The 26,703-nt window shown below is 49.6% G+C and overlaps 1 protein-coding gene across 2 annotated transcripts in view; it reads left to right on the top strand.

Moving 5' to 3' along the window:
• Window positions 1-25,790, top strand: part of CAMK1D (calcium/calmodulin dependent protein kinase ID) — a 394,014-nt gene extending 368,224 nt beyond the window's left edge. Inside the window, exons 7-11 of one of the 2 annotated variants that reach the window (XM_040248463.1) lie at window positions 9,094-9,206; window positions 10,865-10,943; window positions 16,768-16,855; window positions 17,780-17,897; window positions 20,162-25,790. In XM_040248463.1, coding sequence (XP_040104397.1) covers window positions 9,094-9,206; window positions 10,865-10,943; window positions 16,768-16,855; window positions 17,780-17,897; window positions 20,162-20,280 — 517 coding nt within the window. In that variant the 3' untranslated portion in view covers window positions 20,281-25,790. Of the gene's footprint in view, window positions 1-9,093; window positions 9,207-10,864; window positions 10,944-16,767; window positions 16,856-17,779; window positions 17,902-20,161 lie in introns of both variants that reach the window. The other variant, XM_040248464.1, reaches the window with a different exon arrangement.
• Window positions 25,791-26,703: the final 913 nt, after the last annotated feature.

Genomic DNA, 26,703 nt, shown 5'->3' with positions numbered 1-26,703 from the left:
TTGAAAGTGGGTTTGTCTGAACCTCCCTCAGATGTGCTTCCCCTGTGTGCTCACCGCCTAGACTTCCCGGGGATGCTGTCCTTTAGGCTGATGCAAGAATTGAAAAGTTACACATTTGGAAGTAGGTCCCTGGATCATAGCACAGCTTTGGATGATGTCTTGTCCAGCCCAACCCTTTACTGTGGACAAGTTTTATTTTATTTTTATTATTATTATTATTGGTAACTATTTTACTCCAAATGGAGTATGCTGCCAATTTCTCACGCTTGGGGAAGAGTTTGTCCTTCTTCCCCTCCTGCCCAACTCCTGGACTTCAGCTCTGGTTATATATAAACTTTCTAAGGGATGTGTGTCCCATTTCCCCTCTAGTGTCCCTTCTTTTTCCTCCTCTAGAACTTTCCTGGATCGGCTTCCACCGTCTCAGCTTTCAAAGTATTAACCAAATCTCAGGGGTAACGGGACATTTGGCCATTGCATTTCACCAGCGGTGCCTTGCTGAAGTCAGCCTGCACATGGTTCTAATATGTGAACCTTCCCTTGTCCCTTTCAGGTTTGCGAGGAGGAAGCTCTGGCATGCACATAAGCAAATCTCTAGTTGCTGAAGTAATTGCATTACATCTTTGTAAACATTCAGGTCTTACTGGTCATTCTGATCTACAAATCTGAATAATGTGCTGAAATCTATTTTGCTAAATGAGCCTTGCAGCTAAGCACCAGAGATTTGACAGCTTAAAAAGCTTTGCTTTATTTTATTATTTTTAAAAATATGTCCTATTAACCAGAGTAAGAGGAAAAGAACTCAGATTGCTTAGTATGTGTTCCAGACATTCATCCAGTAAACACTTGTTGAGTCTCACAGACAGCCAAGACGAAGGGCCAACTGGTGGCTGCCCAGTGGTTGTCACACATCCAGCAGACTCCACTATCCCGAGGAGGAAAGCCCAGGTTCGGTTGAGTTTTCAAGTGTTTTCCAGAGTCCCACTGGGCCTGGGTTGGCCCTACTCAGTTCCTCTGGTGTGTAATATACAGACAAGTTTGTTGTTTCACCCAACTGCACTGTTGTTGTTAAGTCGCTAAGTGATGTCAAACTCTTTGTGAGCCCATGGACTGCAGCATACCAGGCTTCCCTGTCCTTCACCATCTGCTGGAATTTGCTCAACTCATGTCCACTGAGTCAGTGATGCCATCCAAGCATCTTGTCTGTCGTTCCCTTCCTCTCCTGCCTTCAGTCTTTACCAGCATCAGGGTCTTTTCTAAAGAGCTGACTGTTCGAATCAGGTAGCCAAAGTATTGGAGCTTCAGCATCAGTCCTTCCAGTGAATATTCAAGATTGATTTCCTATAGGATTGACTGGTTTGATCTCCTTGCTGTCCAAGGCGCTCTCAAGAGTCTGCTCGAGCACCACAGTTTGAAGCATCAATGCGTAAAAATAACTTTCTTCACTAATATGCCTTTTAGTAAGTGTTCTCAGGGAAGCTTGAGCAGTTTCCTAGAATTGAGGACTCCTTGGTAAAATGCTTGGAAATACCCATCCTCAAAACTCAAGGTTGAAAAGCAGGTCTCCGGAACATCCTGTCCGTGCATCCATCACATAACATCATGACTAGAGGTGGCTTCTCTCTCCTTCCCTTCCAGAGCAGTGTAGAAGCTGAGGTCAGGATGTACAGTCAGTCATGAATGATTCTGAGACTTGGTACAAAATTTTTAATTATGTTGCTCTGTTTCCACGTTTAGAGGGTAGGACACTGGACTGAGTCCCTTCGGACTCATCTGTTCCTCTCTCCCGATCCCTTGGGTCTTCCTGATGGTGAGTGGGGTCTCACTGCACAATATTTCAGCAGAGGGAAGCTGAAAAGTTAGATGGAGCTGGTGGGATAGAAAAGAGACAAACAAGGGGAGATAAGAGGCGGGGAGCTGGCCTTTAATGATTGCAATGTGATGGGCACTTTCTTATGTTATATCTTTTACCTGTATCCATCTGTTCATCTATCTCTGTGTTATATGTAATATAGATTATTATACAATGTATGTGATATATGTTATAATATCTCTTATAATGTGGGTCCTATTTTCGTCATTTTACAAAAGAACTTGAGACTTAGAGACAATACATAATTTCCCCAAAGTCACTCCACCAGCCCTTGCTGGAGCCAGAATTTGAATCTGTGTCTTTTATCTCTCTGAATCCCAGGCTGAGGAAGCGGCACCACGAAATGCCTCTGAAAGCAAAGTCAGCCCTCAGGGGACAGGACTTGCAAAGTCACCCACCTCTTCATCTTCACGCTCTTCTTCCAGTTAGACTGAAGGGCACGTTCCGGGTTACTGTTTCCAGATGATGACTCAGTTGTCAGTGTGGACTGCTGCACTCAGAGGCTTTTTATGTAGAATATTTTCAGTATGTTTGGGCACTTGTGCTGTGTGTTAGTCGCTCAGTCGTGTCCGACTCTGCAACCCCATGGCCTGTAGCCCGCCAGGCTCCTCTGTCCATGGGGATTCTCCAGGCAAGAATACCGGAGTGGGTTGCCATGCCCTCCTCCAGGGGATCTTCCCAACCCAGGGATCGACCCAGGTCTCCCTCTTTGCAGGTGGATTCTTTACCAGCTGAGCTACCAGGGAATCCCAGGAGGCACATTTCAGGTGCTTAGAAGATTAGCTTGTATGTGTTACTTGCTTTCCCAGCTACACTGGGTAAGAGAGCCAGGCCGGAACTTCTGCCCAGCCCTGAGTTCCAGGGTCTGGACAGCAGCTTTTCTATCCTCTGTACCCCCACAGCAGTGCAGGCGAGCCAAGCACTGAACCAGGGCTACCGGATGTGACCTTATTGAGGTTTGATTCAGCAAAGACTCGAGTTCACTTTTCTTCATCCCTCTCTCCCACTGATGGGCCTGTCTTTCTAGAAGGCAGGCTGGGGTAGGACATTAGGTGTTGTTCTCCTAACTGTAAGAACACTGCTGTCCAGAGCTGCTTCCCCGAGGAGGGCTGTGTCTGTTGAAAAGAGAGGTTGGACTTGCCAGATGCTGTGGTGACACGTTGGGGCTGTTGCTGGTCCCTTCCCCTCCGTGTTCTCCACCATGGTTGACGCAGCCCCCGTGGTCCACACTGGAGACCAGGGAGGCATCCTGGCCTTCCCTTTCTCCATAGCTAATCACCTCATCTTCCTGTTTTTCCCTCCGGACTCCTTTTGGAATCCATTCCCCCAACTGCTACCACTGCTGTGCCTCCGGTCCTTCCCTGGTCTGCTCACAGCGGCTAACTTATCTTCTTGCCTCAAACCCATCCTCCACACAGCTACAAAGTCAGTTGCTCACACGGCTCCTCTGTTCTCTGTGCTAAAAAAAAGTCCTGTCTGATTCTTTTTCGACCCCATGAACTGTAGCCTGTCAGGCTCCTCTGTCCTTGGAATTTCCCAGGCAAGAGTACTGGAGTGGGTTGCCGTTTCCTTCTCCAGGGGGTCTTCCTGACCCAGGGGTCAAACCCAGGTCTCCCACTTGGCAGGTGGATTCTTTACCACTGAGCCACCTTTATCCGTTTAATCCATCACAGATTGTTTTCACATCTTGGCTACAGTGAACACAGGAGCACATATAACTCTTCATGGCACTGAATGATGTCATCTCCTTTGGGAATATATCCAGAAGAAGGATTCCTGGATCACGTGGTGGTTCCATTTTTAATATTTGGAAAACATCCATATCATTTTCCATAGTGGCTGCACCATTTTGCATTCTCACCAACAGTGTGCAAGGGTTCCATTTTCTCCACATCCTAACACTAGTCAACTTTTATTATTTTTTTTGTTGGTAATAACCATCCTAACAGGTGTAAATGTAATAACTTCTGATACCAGCTCCTTCCTGTCTTCTCTGTATCTGTCTCTCAAACCAAAAGTCAATAAGGAAAAGCAGAACCTTAAATCAGGTCTAAGAAATATGCAAGACGTTAGAAGGCTGCAGTGAATTATTACAGTAAAGTTACATAAAAGGGGAAAGAGGTAACAACTGATTGTTATCTGGAAGTCTTTTCAGCAGGCATCCATTTTTGTAGGGACACTGATATAGTCCAAGGGCAAAGGAGGAGGTGGAACATCCCTTAATGTAGCACAATTAATGCAGTCAAGTCTCAGGACCACTCAGTGGAAGCTCTAACACTATCACACCATTTCATTTTCCAAGAATAACTGTGCCTTGCTGGACCAGCCATGGTTGGCCGTGGGTAATTTTCACTTTCATTCATGTTAACAGCCGTCTTCATGGAAAACTTCCTCCATGAGACTTGTCCACAAAACGGTAGTGGCATTTTAGGTAACCCAATGCATTCTCTCTACAAACATAGGCCAGGTTGCTCCCAGCACCTGGCCTTGCTCACTGGGTTCTTCTGGAACATGCGTCAGTGGCACCGAGCTTTGCTGTTTTCCCACCTTCCGGGAGGGTGGTGTGCAGGAGGGAGGAGTCGGGGTGAGTGAGGACTCCGATGGCGCCCTGGGCTGTGCTGCGGTGGGGGTGCTCCTGCATGCTTCCTTCATCCTTGTCTCTCTTTCAGAGCCCAGCCAGAGGGCTCCACAGCCAGCGGTGAAACCCCCTCTTCAAGAGCATGTTTGTTCCTCCAAACATTGACCCAGGAACTGCCACAGGTAGACCCTGAGCTGGGCACTGGAAATCCAAGAAGAAAGCAAAACATGAGACATGGTCCTGCCTTGAGGAGGGTGTGGAGGTCAGGGCAGTGTGCCGTATAGGAAGGGTCACCACAGAGCTCTGTGCGCTGCCACAGGACACAGAGCAGGGCACCCACACTGCCCGGCAGCAGAGGGCTGGGTCTTCCTAGTAACACCCTAGCTGGGATGTGCAAGTTGGAAAGGGCCAGGGGAGGGCAGCCCAGGTAGAGTGCAGACCTTCACTATGGTCCAGAAATAAAAAGTGCTCTGTGGACTGCAAACCAACCCTAAGCATCTTAGCAGCTAGACCCAGTGTCTGGGAAATGGGGAAGTCGGGTCCAGTGGCCAGGCTCTGTTTGCAGTTGAAGGGGCCAGTGGGCAAAGGAAAGGGCCTGCAGAGAGAATTCAAAGTCAAGACTGAAACCTAAGGTTCAATTCTCAAGCCTCCTTCCCTTTAGTGAACAAGTAAGCCAGTTAAGAACACAGACCCGGAATCAGACAGACAGGCTCATGTCCCGACTTTGCTGCAATTTAGCTTCTCTGCCTTTAAAATGAGAATTATACAAGGGACTATGGGGACCACAAGGAATAGCACCATGACCTTGAGACTGATGGCAGCTGAGCCGTAATTGCCCCCAGACCCTCAGTGATCAGGGAGGGAGGAAGCAGTTAGCCCGCCCAAGGGAAAGCCTGGTACAGCCCCCTCCCTGGGAGCAGCACGGCCCTTGGCTCAGTCCTGTAACCAGCCTGAGTCTCAGGTGGAAGGGGCCAGGGCATCGCCCTGCCCTGCCCTCCTCCCTCCGCCCCCATCTCCCCTGGGGTCCCTGCTGGCTGACCCCCCAGCAGATGTCAGAGAATTCAGCCCTCAGCAACCCTCCTTACAGGCCAGCCTCCCGGGGACGGAGCAGAGTGGAGGGTGGCTCTGTAGGTCCAGGCAGGCTGTCAGAGATGCACCCCTCCTGGGGGAGTGAGGTTTAAGTGAGAGAATAGAGCAAAGCGCGTGGTAGGACTTTTGATCCCGAATAGGTGTTCGGCTGAGGCTACACTAGAGCCCAGTGTACGTCTGTGTAAGTGTGCCAGAGGAGATGGGACGACAGACGGAGTAGCAGAGGGAAGACTGGAGGGGTAAGCATGCTCCCTGAATGGCCCTCCGAGGCTGGAATGGACGCGAGTGGGGAGCTGGTGGAGCCGGGTTGCTGGCACTGGGGGGACCATCTGTCGTGGGCAAGTTCAGATGTTACTCTGAACCACGGGCTTCTTGGCCGAGAACAATTGGGAATGGCTTTGTCGTCTTTGAGAACCTATCAATTTGTAGATTATTTAGCTGGTTTGATATGTAAAATGTGAACACAGAGATGAAAACAAAACCTGCAAATGGGCAGGCCCAGGACTGTGGAAGTCAGCGTCCTGCATATGGAGATAGAAACATCTCAGAGTTGTCATTTCTGCTAACTGAACCTGCCACACAAACCACTCATGAAATAGCCTTGCCTGGGAGCCCTGTGAAATTTCTAGGTCTAAGGAAGATTTTACAACTTCTCCTTGTCCTTCGGTTCTGTTTCAATCCCTGTTTTAAAACCTTCTTTCCTAATTTTAACTTAGTCCTCAAGCTCCATCCGTTTCCTTTCTTTCCATTCTCAGTGAAAGTGAAAGTCGCTCTGTTGTGTCCGACTCTTTGCGACCCCATGGACTATTTTATTTTAGTCCATGGAATTCTCTAGGCCAGAATACTGGAGTGGGTAACCTTTCCCTTCTCCAGGGGATCTTGCCAACCCAGGAACTGAACCCAGGTCTCCCACCTTGCAAGCGGATTCTTTACCGGCTGAGCTGCCAGAGAAGCTCAAGAATCCTGGAGTGGGCAGCCTATCCCTTCTGCATGGGATCTTCCTGACCCAGGAATCGAACTGGGGTCTCCTGCATTTCAGGTGGATTCTTTACCAACTGAGCTATCAGAGAAGGCCTCCATCCTCAGTACCAAAACGCAAACAGTATTTTGTGTTTCCCCTCCCCAGAAGAGCTAAAACCAGAAGAAATCAGATTACTTTAAGAAGATTGCCACATGAAGAATAAATCTTTCTTGAAATTTTCTTAAAGATTTTTTTTCCCTTGAAAGCCGAACTGTAAAATAAAACACACTCTGTTGTTAACAAACAGAAACCTCACGTATCTACAAGTTCGCTGTTTTCCAAGATGAATTAACATTTCGCTCTGTTTGCTTTTCCTAATATGCACATTTCGTTTACCCTAAATCCTCGTTATGGGAAGCATTTCTGCGTCTGTCTCTCAGCCCTAGGCTTTCCTGGGAAGTGAAATATGGGCTTCGTGGTTTCAGAAGCACTGGCTCTCACTCATTTCGCCAAAAGCAGCAAATCTTTAAAAATGAAATTTTCCAGGCTCCTAGCCCCTAGACCAACCCTGTAGGGAGAGATGGTTTTGAATCTTATCGGCCCACAGAATGTCTCACAGCATTTTAAAGCGTCGTCAGCCCTTCCCCTATACAGCAGAGGCAGTGAGGCTGTGCAGAGTGCAGGAGCAGCTGAAAAAATGTACTGAAAGTTGTGTTTTGGACCTTTATTAAATTTCTTAGGTGCCGACAGCCTCAATCCCTCAAAGGCCTGGAGCCTGTTGATGCCGGTTCCCTTGTTCTCGTTAAACTGGTCTCTGGGCTGTAGCTGTGCTTTGAACAACACTGGGCTGCGTGGGAAGATTTCAGGCTCGTCTGGGGGCAGGACTCTCTCACGGTGGCTGCTGCCACCCTGGGGGTTGTCTCAGGCCCAGAACCAAGTTCTGTGCCATCCAGCTTTTTGCCTGGCCTTCTGGAATCCAGCCTTGCCCTCTGCTCTGTCCATCACAGTCACAGCCTAAATCTCACGCCTTTCCGATGTCCAGTCCCAACCAGGGCCTGTCTGCCCCATCCCTCCCTCCCGCCCCCAGGCCTCAAGCATGGACCAGATCTTTCCCTTGGTCTCCCAGCCAGTCAAGGGCTTCACAGTAGCTCTAGCAGTAAAGAACCCACCTGCCAATGCAGGGGATGCTGGAGACAAGGGTTCAATCCCTGGGTCAGGAAGATCTCCTGGAGAAGGCCAATGGCAACCGACTCCAGTATTGCCTGGAAAATCCCATGGACAGGGGAGCCTGGCGGGCTATATTCCATGGGGTTGCAAAGAGTCTAATGTGACCGCAAAGAGTCTAACATGACTGAAGCAACTTAGAATGCACGCAAGCACAGCCAGCCAAACAAATTGGGGGAAAGCAGCACAGAGCCAGAGCATTGTAAAGCCAACGAGAATGTTAGGAATTTTCCAGTCTGGCCTCTTTGTGTTTAGATGAGGACATCTTGGTCCAGAAAAATGTATCACTGGCCTATTAGTGGTGAAGGTCACGTCAGAGCTGGTAGCAGACCTGGGCGGGAGAACCCACAGTTTCATGGCACAAGTTGCATTAGGGGTATTTAATAAAAATTCCCTATTGTGACTGTCAGTACCTCCAGAACTAGAAGTTTTCTCTACCAACATCCTAAATAATTTTTTGTTTTTGACTGCCTGCCCCTCACAACTTGTGGGATCTCAGTTCCCTGATCAGGAATGGAACCCAGGCCTGCTGTAGTGAAAGCTCCAAGTCCTAACCACTGGACCTAGATTATCTTTGAAAATTCATTTTAAGGGTTCATTGGGAAAAAGGTCATGATATTATAACTTATGTCAGCTTCTGCTTATTACATGTTAATGGGAGAAACTGTAACCTTTCAGATACCCAGGTTGGATGTGGTAGGGTGAAACTGTACATTTTGGGGCCACTTATGGCAACTTAGTGACTCAGGTTTGTAAAATTTCCCTATTTTGCTGTGATTAAATAAAGTGAACCTGGAAGGGTTCTAAAACGTATTTGTTGTCATTTTAGTCCCTAAGTCACGTCTGGCTCTTTTGCAGTCCTGTGGACCATAGCCCGCCAGGCTCTTCTGTCCATGAGATTTCCAGGCAAGAATACTGGATTGGGTTGGCATACCCTCCTCTAAGGGACGTTTCCAACCCAGGAATCGAACCTGCATCTCCTTCATTAAAGGCAGATTCTTTACTGCTGAGTCACCAGGGAAGCTCTCTATAGAGTACACCGAACATACCTTCTGTTTGTTTTCCTTAACCTGTCTTCTACTGGGGATGATATCACGGGGAGTAAGATCAGAAACGTTTAAGATGAGCTCAGTGTACATGGTCCCCCTCTGTCACCACCTGGGTTAACCCTTTTTGCTGCCTGAGAAATCCGTTTTACTTCCTGTGCCACGTGAACCCACAGAAGGTTCGGATTCTTGGCTGAGATTGTGTCAGCAGCGCTCGCAGTGCAGGTTTCTGCCCTCGAGCGAAGACAGCTCTTCCTCCAGGCTGGACGTTGAGCCACCACGTGGAGCTTGCCGGTTCAGATCCTCACGCCTTCTTGTCTTCCAGGCTCTGCGGCTACCCTCCTTTCTACGACGAAAATGACTCCAAGCTCTTTGAGCAGATCCTCAAGGCGGAATATGAGTTCGACTCCCCCTACTGGGATGACATCTCCGACTCCGGTAGGTCTCATGGCTCACGGACCCCTACACCCAGACCACCTGCATCTCCAACAGGCCCTGAAGGCTCAGAATGGTCCTGAGCTAACACTTTGAATTGACTTGTGAACAGGGAGAGGCTTGGGCCATGTGCCTCAGCCAGGCTGGGGCGGGGACTCACTTCTGCCCTGCTCGGCCATACACTGCTCTGGGTGCCCTTCAGTGAGACGGTGCTTGCTGTTGTTACTCGCTCAGTCGTGTCCGACTCTTTGCGACCCCATGGACCGCAGCACGCCAGGCTTCCCTGTCCTTCGCCACCTTCCGGAGTTTACTCAAACTCCTAAACTCCAGGAGAGAGTGTTAGCTCGTGTTTATTGAGCGTTTACTGTATGCAAAGAACCGTAAGCTCCAGATGTGTGCTAGCTCACCCAGTCCTCAGGGCAGGACAACCTGTCAGGTGGGGAGTGCTGATAGCCCCATTTGACAGATAAGGAAACTGAGACCCAGAAAGTGAAATAACCTGACTGAAGCCACACAGGTAGTAAGTGACAGAGTTGGGGCTTGAACCCATACCTTCAAGCCAGAGCCTGCATCTCAGCTACTGTGCCACAGGAAACATTCCCAGGGAAGTTCACCATTTCCTGCTCAGGGAGAAAGATCAAACCCAAGGCCCACAAGAGCAGATCAAACGTCTCTAACTTCACCTTCCTTCCCAGCAGATGAGGATGGTGACACTACGCCCCCCACTCCGGCAGGTGGCATAAGGATCAAATGAAACAACGAACCACCTATCCAAATATCACACTGTATTATTGGCATTGTTTCCTCCTAACTGGAAATGCCCTGCTTTCTTCCTCAATCTTCTAAAACCTGGGATGGGGCTGTGGTTCTTCAGGAAAGAGCCGCATGGGGACCAGTTTACTTCTGAGCTGGGAAGGCCACAGCTGTCCCCCAGAAGTCCAGTCCTGCGGGCAGTGAGCTGCTGGGCCCACGAGGTGACAGTTCTCCCCCTGGCACATGTCATCCCCCAGTTCTGGGGCCCAGCCCCTCCCCCACCCCCGGGCGCTCAGCGCCCTGCCCTGGCTACACCCACTCCTGGCCTCCAAGCAGTTCCTCCTCGCCACCAGGGCACACCTCCTCCTCATGATTTCCTGCTGGCTGTTTGTCATCATCCACGGGGGCTGCAGGGGGCGCTTCTGATGGGCTGTGTGTCCGCAGCTGCAGGGCTGGCCCAAGCCCTGGGGAGCCTAGTGGGTGCTTGGGCGATTTTGTTGAATCAGTGATGTCTTAACATGGAGAAGGCATCAACAAAACAGCCCCCTGAGGCAGCGGAGAGCTGAGTGAGAGGCGCCTGGTGACAAGGATTGTTCATCTCTTTCCTGGACCACAGGTGCCACTAGCTGCCTGCCAGCAGGAAGGGACCCAGAGCCAGGAAGGCGGGTCCCAGGCCAGGCTCAGCTGCCTCCTCGTTCACTGTGTCACCACTCAGAACCTCAGATCTCAGCTTCTCTTTTCCCCAAACACTGGTACCGCCTGCCTTTTGTCCCAGGTCCCTAGTGGCTGTGGAAGGCTGGTCTCATATTTGTCATGGTACCCTTGATACTCCCAAAGACCCTCTGGTATCTTACTGTCACATCTCAGACACACACTGATTCCTCTCCTTGCGCCTTCTTTTTGAACAGCAAAAGACTTCATTCGGAACCTGATGGAGAAAGATCCGAATAAAAGATACACATGCGAGCAGGCAGCTCGGCACCCATGGTAAGAACATCACCCACTCGGGCCAGTCGGCTGGGTCTCCACTGTGAAAACCACGGGTGAGGCTTGGCGTCCCGTCGGGCCAGCCGCTTTCTTCCTTTCCCCACCCAACCTTGGAGGATACGGTCTCTGAAGAAACTAATGACAGATGCACAAGAAATAGCTGTCGCTTTTTCACTTTATGTGAAGTAGTTTAGGCTCGTTTTAATTGAAGGTAATCCCCCAAGGAGGCTTTAAGAGCGGAGTTTTATTCCTTGAGCTTATTACTCAGCCAGTAAGTGGATTGAGGTTATATGTTCCTTTTCTTTTAAGATACTTTTCAAGTTAATGTTTCGTTGCCTCCAGCGGGATGAATTGATAGTTTACGACATCCTGGACTACATTTCCTGTGGTGCCCTGAAAGTGAAGTTGCTCAGTCATGTCCGACTCTCTGTGACCCCGTGGACTGCAGCCTCCCAGGCTTCTCCGTCCATGGGATTCTCCAGGCAAGAATACTGGAGTGGTTTACCATTTCCTTCTCCAGGGGATCTTCCCAACCCAGGGATCGAACCCGGGTCTCCCGCATTGGAGGCAGACACTTTAACCTCTGAGCCACCAGGGAAGCCTGAAGCCACCTTGTTTCTGTGCCACTTACTAGGGTTGAACCCGGTGACTTTGGGTTTCTACTTCTCAGAGCCTTAATTTTCTCATCTTTCAAATGAGGATGACGGTACCTAGTTTTGGGGGTCAATGTAAGCAGTGTCTGAGATCACGTGCACACACAGAGGGTTTAGCACATCTGGCACGTAGCAAATGCGTCATTAAGCTCTTCTTATTAAAGCATCATGAGCCTCCTTTTTTAGACAAACACCAGGAGTAGTACAATATGCAGACTGTTGATGTTGGCAGAGGGGCAAGGCAGGGCTGAGAATCAAGCAGGACTTCACAGAGATGCCCGCTTTGTGCTATGAAAAAGCTGTCATCAGGCCACCTAGGGTGGGGCAGGGATTCCAGGCTGCATGAGCCTCCTGGGCCAGACCTGGGGGCTAACACTGTACACCCATCCGTGAAGCTGCAGCGTTTAGTGAGAGTGGACGGGGAGAACTGAGAGACTGGAAAGGAGAGACCCAGCAGGTTCTGGGGTAAGCTCCAGCTAGGCCCGGTGGACCCCAGTGCTGGACTCGGGCTGTGCTATGTGAGCCAGCTCTTTAACCTTTGGGCCTCGCCTGTGGCTCTGAGATGGGAAATAACAGTAGTATGTATCCTAGAGGGATTTTTAAGGGAGAAAATGAGATAATCCATGTGAAGAAGAGTACCTAATAATCTCCAATCTATTGGAATTCTTTTGCTTTTGGGCAGTGGGGACCCCAGACAGGTTTTAAGCTGAGTGATCAAATTTGCATTTTCAAAACCTCAGCCTGGCAGCAGGATTGGGGACTAGGCATGGGAGGGGCCAGGAGGGGCAGAGCAGTCATGTGGAGAGGGCTGGCCCCAGGAGGGTGGAGGTGGTCTGCCCAGTGTCCTGGGAATGCAGGGAGGAGGTGAAGACAGGCCAGGGGTGGGGAAGCTACGGGTCCTGCTCTGACCTGTGGAAACAGTGAGGTTATTCCAGATTGTCCAGTTCAAGGGGCTGGAAGGATGCTGTGCTGGGGGAATAGGCGGGCTAGAGTGAAAGAGAACGAGGGTGCTGTGTCATCTTGATGCAGATCTGTTCTGGTGAGTGCTTTGCAGAATGAGTCTGGAGCTCAGGAAAGAGATCAAGTCTGAGATGACTTCAGGGTCATCAGCCTGGGTCACATTGAGATGTATTGGCATGTGAGCTGCACAAATAAATGCCTCCTTACTTCAGAGGTGGGGATTTTCCCCCCATGTTTTATAATTCTTACTGTGCATTTCAGAATTCCCAGAAAGTCAAGTGTCAGGAAATGGTAAAGACAGATGGTTTGACTCAAGCATTCCAGAAACACCCCGTTTGCCTGCATTTACAATATACCTGTTTCTCATACGTAAAGCTGCCCAGGCAACTTGAAAACACGGATTCAGCTGAGAGGATGTGAGACGTGGCTTTACCAGCATCCCCATTCTGGAAACCATGGTTCCAGGCCATGGATGACACCTGGAGAGCATCATTTCTCACTCTGCACTTGCTCTTCCAACTGAGCCAAGGCCGGTTGGCTTGGCTAGGGCAGGGCCTCCCCTTAGCCCAAAACAGACCCCTCCAGGCAGGACAGGGCTCCTTTCCAAGCTGTCCTTGCAGAGGGCAGTCAGCCCATCTCAGCATATGTTCCCCAGCCCCACACAGGAGGCCTCGCCTTCCTCTAAGTGATGGACAGTTGGGAGCCAACCGAGTGCTGCCTGATGCGAAAGAGCAGGCAATGGCAGGATGGGAGTCCAGTTCCAGTGACAGGGGAGCACCTTGATGAGGCTTGCTTACTTCATTTGGATTGTTCCGAGCCTCTGCCTCCAGTTTCAGTGACAAGCAAACTACAGTGATGACAGGTGACCTCAGGTGACCCCAGGTGACACTCAGCCAGTCCCCAGGGCAACAGCAGTTTGCCCTCCTGGGAGGACATTGTTGTGTTGGCCCAGCCAGCAGGTATCTGGAGCTCTCCTCAGTATTCATGGAGTCCCCTCCCTTCCCCGGGGCTTCAAGCAGCTGAACTGCGGTAGCTGCAGGAACTGGGAAGGATCCCAGGGGTCTGGGAGACACACTAGGCAACACCAAGCCTGTCTTGAGCAAGTGGTTAGAAAAACGCATAATCAGAGCTATGTAGGTACTAATAGAACAGACTGTTGTTATTTTTTAGTTGCTTGGTCATGTCTGACTCCTTTACAACCCTGTGGACTATAGCCCACCAGGCTCCTCTGTCCATGGGATATCTCAGGCAAGAATAATGGAAAGTGAAAGTGAAGTCGCTCAGTCGTGTCCGACTCTTTGCGACCCCATGGAGAGTGTAGCCTACCAGGCTCCTCTGTCCATGGGATTTTCCAGGCAAGAATACTGGAGCGGGTTGCATTTCCTTCTCCAGGGGGTCTTTCAGACCCAGGGATTGAACCTGTGTCTCCTGCACTGGCAGGTGGAGTCGTTATCATTGAACCACCTGGGAAGCCCAGAATAGACTGTATACAAAGTATCAAAGCACCAGAAGGTGAGGAGAGGAGTTTGATGATCTGTGTGTGGTGAGAAAGAGCCAGACAGACCTGACAGAGCATGACTGATGTAAACGCCATCTCCAGTTAGTCTAGAGGCAAGAACTGGGAAGCAAGAGAGAGTCAGGGACCCGGGTGAAGTAGAGGTGCCTGTAGCTTCACATGGGTGCACAGAATCAGCAGGAAATTCTTCTGTATCTGAGGTGTTGTTCAGTTCCTAGGACAGTCGAGGTGACATCCCAGGTCCCTTCTAGTTCTAAGATGCTGTGCCTCTGGTTTTGCCGGTGAACAACGCTGAAGCTGGAAGCGCTGAGCATCCCACATTATCCTTGGGAACTTCCTGGCTGCTGGGAGTGATGCCTGTTTGAGGAAGGTGGTCATGAGCGGTTATGAGCCGAGATGGCTGGCTTCACCTCCAAGCCGGGTGTTTAACAGGGGCTTCTGGGCCACTGTCTGTCCTTCACCAGTGGCAGCATGCCTGGGCACTTTGGGAAGTGAGCACAGGACTTTACTAGAACAACCGAAGGTTTGCATTTTCTTTCGCTCTCAGCTGGGCTCGCCCACAGGGAAGGGCGTCTCCCTGACGCTCCCCCAGCCTGTTTGGTTTGGGGGTGACTCTGCCTAGCCCCAGTGCTCAGTCCGAGGAGTTCTATCTTTCCGGCCACATCTGCCCCCAGCTTTCCAAGAAAGAGTTGGCCACCGACAGGTGGAATTGGTGTTCTTTTCTGAGGATGTAGCTGTTATGAGAGGTGCAGGAGGAAGCGCATGAGCCCCCCAGGAGAAGAGGCTTCATGACATGTCTGCTTCCTCGGGTTTGTTCATTCAGATATTTCTCTTCACTGATGTTTTTCTGGGGAAAGGCGGCTATTGACAGTTGTTGGAAATGGAAACCTCGGGCCTCCCTAGCGGCTCAAATGGTAAGAAAAATCCACCTGCAATGCAGGAGACCCGGGTTCGATCCCTGGGTTGGAAAGAGAAGGGAATGGCAACCCAGTCTAGTATTCTTGCCTGGAGAATCCCATGGACAGAGCAGCCTGGCAGGCCACAGTCCTTGGGGACTATACTTCACTAAAAAAAAAAAAAAAAAAAAAAAGTGTAAAGGAAATGGAAACCTCGCTGGCTTAGGTTCATTTCTGAGCATCCTCTGAGCTGTGTATTTTCGGCCCTGCTGGGAAAACCAGAGGAGTCTACTGAGGGGGCCTTGCGCTGAGCTGGGATATGAGACTGTATTCTAAACTTAGACCCAGCCTAACACAGACTCCCCTTCCAGAGCGCACCAGCCATGTTTTCAGTTCTAGCGGGAGAGGCTGGTGGTGGGAATGTGTATTTCATACAGCGGCGGTTTCTTCATTTCATGTCCTGAAGTGAATGGACACAGCAGTCTGTGTCCAGGCTGGCCTGTGTCCCAGGCTATCTGAGTCTGAGACCCGGCCGACTCCCTCACCCACAGGTCACCTTCCAGCCAGAAAGGATGGTCAGTGTCTCCGGCATCTGTCTACCCCTTAACTTTTCCGAAATCCAAGAAATTATTTCTGAAGCATCAGAACTCAGCTTAAAATTGAATAGTTTGGTGCTAAGAGAAAGGGGAGATGGGTGGATTCCAGCCCAGAAAAGACTAAACAAAAGAGTTTCCTGTGAGATTGCCAGAGAATGGGGGTGGGGGTCGAATGTCGAGTGAGGGTGGTGTGGAGGTGGAGAAGGATGTGAGGGAGACGAATGGGCTGGAGAGGACCCCCCCCCCGGGCCATCAGTGAGACTGGAATCTGCAGGCCCAGAGGAAAGAGGGAGGCACAAGAACAGATTGGGGGCTCGGGGGAGGACGGAAGTGTGGGAGAAAGGGAGGAGAGGTGTGGCAAAGCAGAGGGAGGAAGTGATAGGATGAGCGGGACCTGAGGGTAGGAGGCAAAGACCAAGCCTGCCTTTCTTCCCTGTAATAGAAAGCCCAGGTCAAGCAGGAACAGCATCAAGATTGCCCAGTGATGTCAGGGACCCAGTGAGATCTAGGGGGCCGTGGGGTCCTCGGCCGTGGCCGAGGACTTCTCAAGGAAATGCAGGAGAAGGTGTGCTAATCAGGGATGAGCTGAGACTGGGGTCCCTGTCACCGAGTACAGAGCAGATAAGGGGCCCCGAGGGTGGGAGCAAGAGTGGAACGTGGCAGAACTTAGCCTAGCCGGGATAGAGTCAGAATGGAGCGGTGGGCCCGGGACGGTGAGTGGTCCGTGGACCAGAGGCTCTGGGGATGCCAGGGAGAGGGGCTGGTGGGAGGAAGCTGGGAGGTCAGACCAGGTGGCGGACCTGCTTGCAACCTCAGGGGTGAGGCCTAGCAGGTAGAAAGCTGGGGGCAAGGGAGGGGAGCTGAGCTCAGGTCGTGTGCTCCACGTGGACTCTGAAGCTGCAGGAATGGTGGGAACAAAGGGAGAAGGGGAAGCCAAGCAGAGCCGTCTACCACGGAGGCGCTGCCCAAGCCTGGAGGGTGCGGAGAGGGAGCGGGTCGGGGCTGCGAGGGCGGTGGCGGCCGGTGGGCTGTGAGCATTCCAGACAGCCGTGGGGGTGCAGGCCACCCTCTTAGCAAACCGGAAAAGGGGACAAGACGTGGCTTCGCCAAGAAAGCATGGGACCCTGTGTCAGAGCCCACACCCCCCCGCCACCCCGCCGCCTACAAAACCCTTCTGAAGAAGCATCTTTGCCTTGGTTTCAGGATCGCTGGTGACACAGCGCTCAGCAAAAACATCCACGAGTCGGTCAGCGCCCAGATCCGAAAGAACTTCGCCAAAAGCAAGTGGAGAGTAAGTTCTTATTTCCTGCATTCCCAGTGAACTTGACCACTCAGACCTGCCCTATGGCTGGAGGGATGCTTCTTTCTAAAGGTTGTTCTCACCCAGGAGGTCTGACGAAAATTCCCAGAACCTCACCCAAATAATGGTGCTGATTTTAAGTAGTAAAGATTAAGACTTGAAGAGAGCATCGTGGTGTGAGAAGGATAAAGTATATGATTTAATATCTTCCTTCTGAGATCCAGAAACAGCAATATTGCCAGTGCTTCCTCATTTGCAGTTTCCTAAAAAATCCCTGTTGTCTTTCTTCACTTTGCTGGAACTTTGAGGAATTGACTCTTATTAAAAAGTGATATAAAAATGGAAAGGGGAAACAGGAAATCTCAATTGAACTTATCACTACATTCCAGTAAAAATGTGATGGACTTAAACCATTAGCCTGTGTCCTCATAAGCATGGGTAATTAAGAGCTGGCTATTTTTCCATGAGAGCCAACAAGTAGACACTATGCAGATAATAATTCCATTGAACTACTTTATTCACAGGAAATGCTGTTATTTAGGGCAAAAACACCAATAATCAGAAGTGGAAACTCTTAAAAATACAATGTTAAGGTACTGCGTTATTACAACCTGCTTTTCATTCTAGAAGTCACTTCTAAATTATGGAGAGAATTGGTTTACATTTATTCTATAGTTTACGTGATTATGTCAGAAGAAAAATATTCTCTTCATCTCCAAAATGTATTTTGATGAGGGGAGAGAGGGTCAAAGGATGAATGTACTTTTGGAAGAAGCGGCAACATAAGTTTCCTTTCTAGAGGATCATGAGGACGTTTTCAGAAGTTAAACTGCTGCGGGTAACAAGAGAAATGACAGGAGGCTTTTCTAATTAGCTGAAATATTTTGTCTGCTTTTCCTCTTTCTGAAATTTCAGCAAGCGTTTAATGCCACGGCCGTCGTGAGACATATGAGAAAACTACATCTTGGCAGCAGCCTGGACAGTTCAAATGCAAGTGTTTCGAGCAGCCTCAGTCTGGCCAGCCAAAAAGATTGTGCGTATGTAGCAAAAACAGAACTTTCCAACTGGTGTTTGAGACAGATCTGGTAGGGAGAAAAGGGGACTCTGAGTACCTACTGTGTGTCAGGCTTCCCTGGTAATTCAGATGGTAAAAAATCTGCCTGCAATGCAGGAGACCCTGGTTCGATCCCTGGGCCAGGAAGATCCGCTGGAGAAAGAAATGGCTACCCACTCCAGTATTCTTGCCTAGAGAATCCCATGGACAGACCATGGGGTGGACACAGCTAAGCGACTAACACTTTCACTTTACTGTGTGTCGGGCACTGTTAATACTCGATTTCATTAGCACTCCCAACAACTCTAGGACTCTTTTTCAAAATAGTTTAAACTTTTAATTATTCAATATCTATGTAAGCCTAAGTTCTAGTATTTCCACGTTGAGATGAGAAATCAGTGGCTCAAGTCCCACCCAGCCGTGCGTGAATGGAAGCCGACACTTCCTGATGCGTCTCCTTATGATCTGACTTGCTTCTTGTTGGGCGTCACCCTTGGGGACCGATGAGAGACTCACGACAGCCTGGGTCTCACTGACTTTTAGATTGTATTATTGGATGATCATTTGAGCTAATTTAGTTGAAGTGTGTTGGCTTTGCGATCAGAGTAATGATATTACATTGGCCAAAAAGTTGGTTCCGGTTTTTCCATGATATGTTACAGAACACCTCAACCAGAGTTCTGGCCAGCCCATACTAATGTGTCGTTGTTCTCCACGTTTGCGTGGAGCAAATACATAGCCGAGGACACAGGCACACCCTCCTTATTTTCCTCTCCCAATGCCCGCTCTACACATTGACCTCAATCGCTAGGCTTTTCCACGGGCTCATCTGCACCGCTTGTTGTTGTTAAGTCACTAAGTCGTGTCCAAACCTTTGGTGACCCCGTAGACTGTAGTCTGCCAGGTTCCTCTATCCATGGGATTTCCCAGGCAGGAATACTGGTGTGGGTTGCCATTTCCTTCTCCAGGGGATCTTCCCAACTCAGGTGTGTCCTGAACAGGCAGGCGGATTCTTTCCCTCTGAGCCACCAGGGAAGCTCTCGTCTGCACTGCAGAATTTCCTTCACTGAAACCCTTCAGCTTGGTCTCACCCTTGGCATGACACATCCTTCCTGTTTGCCTCAAAAAACGATTCCCTTCATCTTTAAATAATCCTCGAATCTCATTTCTGAATGTCCAGCCTTTAAATTCTGCCAGGAAACCTCCACTGAGCATTTCCTGACACAATTGCACACTGCTTTAGGCCCAATATACGTTTCAGCACTAATCCTTTCCACCTTCCAGTCAAAGGAAACTCTACAATCTATTGTCTATTTGAAGATTCAGACACTGGCTCTGACAGCAAAGCCATCATCGTCATTTACTTTACAGTGTCCATGTGTTTACGCTCATGAGATCATGGTGGCAAGGGTGGGTGGTACACTGCCGCAACTAAGATCATCCCACGCAGGACATTTCTGATGCCAGCATCTGCCTGGGGAATGGTGGAGGTGCAGCATGTCAGGAATTGTTCTAGACTGGGGGGCTGCTGATTCATGCAGGACTAGGTCAGTGTGCCCTGGATCACAGATGCTTCTTAGCCAAAAGTCCAGAGCACACACCAAGCTGGGGTCATTCTTTATTCGCTCTTAAAATCCCTGCTTTCCCAGTACTGTTGTAAGAAATAAACAGTTCTTATGAGGACAGTATGTATTCACTGGGCTTCCCAGGCAGTGCTTGTAACAAAGAACCCACCTGCCAGTGCAAGAGACATAAAAGATGCGGGTTCAATCCCAGGAAGATCCCCTGGAGGAGGGCATGACAACCCACTCCAGTATTCTTGCCCAGAGAATCCCATGGACAGAGGAGCCTGGCGGGCTACAGTCCATAGGTCGCAAAGAGTCAGGCATGACTGAAGCAGCTTAGCACGCATGCATACACACACGCACACATGTGTTTAATACCTAGCCTGATGCCTAGTATGTAGTAAATGCTCAGTAAATGGAAGCCATCCTGTTATGGTGGCGAAACCATGATGTATCCAAATACAATGCAGTTATCATTGCTATGTGGAAGCAAGGAGGGAAGATGAGTCCCTAAGAAGACTGGGGATCCTTGACATGTTTTCCTGTGGGTAGGTAAACGTTTAGAATCAAGGGCCTCAAAGTTTGTCCCCCTACCCCAACAAACCCTTGCAGTGGGAAGAGGGAGTGAGTACCTCCTTCTAAAGCTGTGACCTTCCTGTGTCCGCTGACCCCCTGCAGGTCTGACACCCTCCACGCTCTGTAGTTTCATGTCTTCTTCATCTGGGGTCTCAGGAGTGGGAGCGGATCGGAGACCGAGGCCCACCACTGTGACGACAGTGCACTCTGGAAGCAAGTGACTGGCCCCGGAGGTGGGGCCCGGGGGGCCGGGCCAGGGAAGGGGGGCCCCCGGGGGCCACCAGCGCCACCAGCCACTCCAGAGCGATCCCACCTTGCATGGTGCGCCTCCCTGCACAGGACTGGAAGACAGCAGTTTTTTTATGGCCATATTTTATACTGCAATTCTGAAGTGTTCATTTCTCACAAACTGTACTGACTCAAGGGAGCTGACTTAATAGGATCTGGTGCTGTATATATGAATCTCGCAAAGCTCTAACAGAACGGACTTTCTCAGTTCCTCTCCCCAAGCCCTGTCGTTCCCGCTCTTCTCAGTAGAGGTAACCGTCTATGTTGTATTTTTTCATTCATGACAAAAAAAAAAGGTTTCAACTGGATTATTTAAGTATTGGTAAATATTGTGCATTAGGGTTTTTTTTTTTTTCCTTTTAAGACATGTGTCCTTTCAAGCTATACTTCTTATTTCCATGACCTGTATCTTTTGCTTGTCAGTAGTAGAATTTTATGTTAACCTTTAAGAGATTTTTTTTCCCTTCAAAGGGAATTTAAAAGTATTTTTTAAAATTCTAATAGAGGATTGATTGAGAATCTGTCTCCAAGGTGAAGGGTGCACTTTACTTCAATTCATTCTCCTTGTCTCCCTTTCTTCCTTGGAGGGGCGGTTCTCTGAGAAGATAACTCACCTCTCCTGCAGGCCTGTTTCCTCCCTGGGAGTTGGGGAGCCCCTGGGAGGGCACCTGCAGAAAACCTTGCCTGGCAGCTCCTCTAGCGAAGCCCTCTCCAAATGGAGACCCTGGGGCTTCTGGCCATCGGCGGTCAGAAACGAAGAAGCCTGCTCCTCCAAGATGAAAGGCTAGAGTTGTGATGAAGGAGATGACCCCTCTCCCCCAGGAAAAATTTCAGAGCCTCCCGCACAGAAAGAGCACGATGCCATTTTATTTGGAGCAAATTTCTCACACAGCTCTCCTTTCTCACGAGGAGGGTGGCATGTGAAAGCCCAGCTATGCAGTTTTAAAATTGATCTCTCTGTTTTTTAAAAATGCATTTCTAATCTTACAACTGCGAACAGCCTCCAGCTCACACCAGTTGTTTCTGCAAGTGTTTACACTGTTCTTAGAGGGTGAGGATCCAGAGAGGGGAAGAGAGGGCAATGGGAAAAGACCCCATTGATGTGAGGTGGTGAGGAGAGGTGACCTGCCCGGCCAGTGGGACACTGAACACTGCAGTGAGAACCAGAGACCACCCCAGCTGGCATGCAAAGCCATCCCTCTGATGAAGGGAGTCCCCAAACCAAAGATCTGAGAGGGTGGGGTCACCAGTGGTCCCAGGTTTCCCAGGACTGAAGGATTTCCCAGGATATAGGACTTTCAAACCAGCAGTGTCCCAGGAAAACTGGGCCACGTTGTTCACTCCCATGGTGGACAGGTGTGCACCCAGAGCGAGCACAGTGTGAAACCCAGGACAAAGCGCTTCTCCACGAGAGTTCCAAGATGCTGTCATGAAGAGGCGAGCAGGTGGTGCCAGGTGCAAAAGCCCTCTCTCAGCCCTCGTGCCCACACGATGCCCCGAGTCTGCATCCGCGCAGTCGGCCTCGAGCCGCAGTGGGTCCCTGCGTGTCTTCTTGATGGTCCCATGACTTCCCTTGTCCTCATGCTCTTCTCCCGCAGATAGTCACACTCAGTGGATCCTGTTGGCCAGGCTGTCTTTGTCACTTTTATACCTTTGCCTGGGTGTAGGCCAAATGTTCAGTGATGGCCCGCTCAGCACAAACACACACACACACACAGTGTTATGAGGCTCAACAGCTGCATTCTGCCTCCTTCAGGACAGCAGTGCAGCTGTGTTTAAGAGCTGCTGGAAAGACAGGCATCTGGTCCACCCCATGTCCACTGCATCACAGACACTCAGCCCCTTTAAAGGAATCCCACTTGACATCTGCCCTACGTGTATCCAGAGTGGAAATCAAGCTGTTACTCTCCAAAATTTGTAAAAAGTCTGGAAATGTCTATAAAATGACAGAAGACCCAGTTAAGAGGCAAGTATTGCCTCATTTGGAGGACAATAGCATGAATATTATAAACAGAATCAGAAAACTGAGGCATGTCTCCCAGGACTTTAGTAGAATGTTGCTTACTAACACCTGTAGTGAAAGATCTAAGTTTCTACAGTATAAGAGAAGTTCTTAGATGTTATAGAGGAAGGGTGATAATTTGCCTGAATCTGATACTTAGAATGTGTGCCCAAATAGTTACCAGCTCCTTGAAGTGTGCACTACACAGTCATTTGCAGTTGGAGAGCAGCATCTGAAGCCAGATTTATTGGTGGCAAATTATTTTTTGGAGCTGAAGTGTGGGATGCATGTTCTATGCAATTAAGTTTGAAAATATGTCCTACCTGAAAAGTGCAGAAGAGCTGAAAGACAGGCAGGTTGCAGGTGTCTCTTTGTGATTTGGGGTCAAGAAGATAGTGACTGTTTCAGCCCAAAAGTAGACTCTGTTGAACTTGACATCAGGTGAATCTCTGCTGTCTGGGTGCCTCCAGACTCAGGGTTTTTCCCCATTGTTTTAGGAAGAGGAGAAAATAAGCCCCACATGGAAAAGCTTCTCTGCTCAGAGAGCCTTAGTGGTTAAAAAACAGAGGTTCTCTTTCAACCATGTTATTTACACTTGATTACAACACAGGAAGAGAACTCAGAATATGCCTTTTGGTACACCGGCCAAGTGGAGTGGCAGAGTCCTAGGACCCTCACTGATGTCAGATTATACCGACAAAAGCTGAGCTTTTCATAGGGGCACCCGGCTTACCCGTCCCCTCAAGGCCAGTGCGTGTGGGTAGGCTAAGGATGGACCGTGGACTTCATCACAGGCTTCCTTCCAACACCCCCCACCCCCACCAGCTTCGTCTCTTCACTTCCTCAGAGCAAGTGGGTTATTTTTCTTATTTGAAAGAGTGTCTTCGAATGGTCTTGTCCTCAGCTGCCTGCCTATCTCTCCTTCACTTCCTTGATTTTCATCTCATCCATGAGGCCATCAGGGAGGCTAGCGTTTGTCTGAAACAGAGGGCGTGCACCCAAGTGTGGCCCTGACAGACTTTTGAGCAAGTCCCAGCTCTTCAGCTGGCTCTGAGCATGGCGTCCAGGAAACTGGGCAGTCGGACTTAGAGCTGACCAGACAAGTCTCTGGCACTCCGGGAGCGTGAGCTGGTGGAAGGCATGTGACACGTGTCTGCCTGCTCAGTCTACCTGCAGCTCCAATCTCACCCTGTTCACTTGTCCCCCGTGGTGTCCAGAAGATCTGGGCGGATTATGAATGCAAGAGGAAGACCCCCCTCCTTTAGAATGAAGGCCCAAAATACTAGGGACAAAGGGACAGAATGCAACTGACCCCTCCTTGCAGAGAAAGGGGTTGACCCTTTCTTTGCAGGAGTGACAGCTTGATGAATGCCCTGGGGTTTGATGTGTTGTAAGAAAAGACTGTATCCCAGTGGAGATAACTAAGTATTTTAAGGCTTTGGCCACCATAGCCCCCTCACCCACCAGGGCCTGGGTTGTGTTGATTCTTCACCTTGGAGAAGCCACCCTGGAACCATTGCTTCAGGTGTGAGGGTGGGAGAAGGAGGGTTATGGCCTCTGTGTTTCGCCTGCAACACTTTAGATTTGCCAACTTTCTATGGTCTCCACAAGCTCCCTTCTGGGCTTCCTCTGGTTGTGAAAACGCACAGCAAGCCCCAGTAGAGGGCAGTTCCTCCCATTTCCATAAGCAGAAATAAGATGTGCTCTTTCCCAGGGTCTCACTGTCACTTCTGGCAAATGGAATGAAGGTCCTCTAAATCAACTGATGCACGAAACCTTTGCATGTTCTTCTGAAACAATACTGCTTCCCGTTCTGTCCACTTACACTCTGCAGAGTTGGCCTTTTCCTTAAACACATTCCAGACCAAACACTGTTCAGTTTGTTTTTTTAAAAAAATGTATATACCAGTTTGTAACCCACCACTTTTTGCGAGGGACAGGGGGCTGGTCCTAGGTTGGGGCTGCAAGTTGGCCAAAGAGTGTTCCAGTTGGTTTTCGGAATTGAAAAAGTTGAGATAGGAAGGGCGAATTGGGCAGATTTCTAAAAGGGGAACTTAATTCACAGAGATGCCAAGAAAACCAACGTGCCAATGAGATTGCTTGACACTTCTACATTGGCCAGAAGAAAGAGAAGAAAGAGGAAGGCAGGAGGCCCAAGCCCCCTTCAGCCCTGACCTTTAGTGTGGTCCCAGTGCATCAATCCCAGTGTACGATCTGCAGCCCAGCACAAGGCACAGGAGCCCAGCCCCACTGTGAAGTCGGCCCTGCATGCTGGCCGCAACCTGGCCCACCTCCCACTCTGGGCCACATGGAACGGGCAGGAGCATCAGTCTCTCCCGCCTTCCCTGCCACTTGTAGCAGGAGCAGCCGCGCTTGTGGCTCCGGGGCCTCTGCTTCTGCAAACCCAAAGGCTGTTCACTTGGCAGCCAACCCTGCAGCATGTGGCTGCCAGGTCTGGTTTCGTGGACAAAGTGTGGAATGGCTTCTTGGTGTCTGTCTCTCTCTCTACACCAAAGGGACTGACTACTGCACACCCCCCTTTGTACTGATGCTGCTTCTGCATTCGCCATATCCATTTTTAACCTTTTGGTCTCCAGGGAACTTCTCCTATGATGATTGTGTCTTCTGATGATTTACCAACTTCTTTTACTTCGAGGTGATTTTATTTTCTTATGGACAGGAAAAAAGAAAACGAAAGGAGTGTTGAGGCTTTCGTCATAGAGATAAGATATCACCAGGAACTCAAAAGCCCCAAACGCTGGATAAATTACTTCTCAAAGAAAAACCTTAATCTGGACACACTGAGGTTCCTGGGCTCTCATGGTAACCTTGCACTTGAGGGAGGAGGTGCTGGGGCAGCGCTGGCAGCCAGGCTCTTGACATGTTATAAAAACAAAAACATCGTGATAATGACAAAAATGCTGCAACCTGCAGCAGCATCTTTGTTTTGCAAGACAGGCAGCATGTTTCAGAGAACATTTATCTTAGCCCCATGTTCAGGTTGAAAGATATTAATACAAAAGGTACATTCTGTCCAGAATAAAATTTGGAACAATTTCTAAATTGGCTCTGGTCACTGCAATAATGCCATAGTCCTTCTTGCAGCTCTCCCAACAGTGAGCATGTTTTCCAAAAGCTTATGACATTGAACCCAGGAATGTCCCTGTGTCTATTATTACTAGGCTTGTAATTGGTTCGATTTTTCCATAAAAACATGCTTGTCCAAAAGAAGGGAAAGTGTGCATTTATTCCATGCATGTAATAAACTCTGCAAGAAGTTTATTCCACATAGGTTTGCAGCACTGCAAAATTGTTAACGGGCCTGTGTAGCAAATGATTCTCTGCCTTGACAATCATGTACACATATCAAGATTTCTACCATAATGATGATGAGATTGATGACTTGTTTTCCTCCAATAAAGACAATTAATCACCTTCAAATGTGTGTTGTTTGTTTCCTCCATAAGCAGCCAGACTGGAGTGTTTCAACAGCTCTCTCTTTCCTCCGTAAAGTTTGGATTTGAAGGAGGGAGTTGAATTGAGCCCCTGGAAATTCATAAGGTCCCCTAAATACTTGATGGGGCTCCTCTGATGGCTCAGGAGAAGGCAATGGCACCCCACTCCAGTACTCACACCTGGAAAATCCCATGGACGGAGGAGCCTGGTGGGCTGCAGTCCATGGGGTCGCAAAGAGTCAGACACGACTGAGTGACTTCACTTTCACTTTTCACTTTCACTTTTCACTTTCACGCATTGGTGACGGCAATGGCAACCCACTCCAGTGTTCTTGCCTGGAGAATCCCAGGGACGGGGGAGCCTGGTGGGCTGCCATCTGTGGGGTCGCACAGAGTTGGACACAACTGAAGTGACTAGCAGCTGATGGCTCAAGCAGTAAAGAACGCCTGAAATGCAGGAGAAACAAGAGGTGCGGATTCAGTCCCTCAGTAGGGAAGATCCCCTGGAGAAGGGCATGACAACCCACTCCAGTGTTCTTGCCTGGAGAATCCCATGGGCAGAGGAGCCCAGCAGGCTATGGTTCATGGAGTCACAAAGAGTTGGATGTGACTGAAACAACTGAACACAACACAAATGCTTTATATCACCACCCCAGGAATCCCGTGCAGGAATCGTGCCAAGGATGGGGGCAGGGCAGGCACAACACAAATACTTTATATCACCACCCCAGGAATCCCGTGCAGGAATCGTGCCAAGGATGGGGGCAGGGCAGGCACAGCTTGGCTTTGAGGCTTCTGGTGGGCTCTCAGGCTCCCCCTTTGCCTTGCTGCTATAGAAGGTGACTGGAGGTGGACCCAGAAGCCCCCAGAAACCCAGATCACACTAGATACTCTCGAGT

This window comes from Oryx dammah, unplaced genomic scaffold, assembly GCF_014754425.2.
Source record: "Oryx dammah isolate SB20612 unplaced genomic scaffold, SCBI_Odam_1.1 HiC_scaffold_10, whole genome shotgun sequence".
Classification (NCBI taxonomy): Eukaryota; Metazoa; Chordata; class Mammalia; order Artiodactyla; family Bovidae; genus Oryx; species Oryx dammah.
The sequence above is the reverse complement of the archived record's forward strand: the minus strand, read 5'-3'. Positions and strand labels throughout refer to the sequence as shown.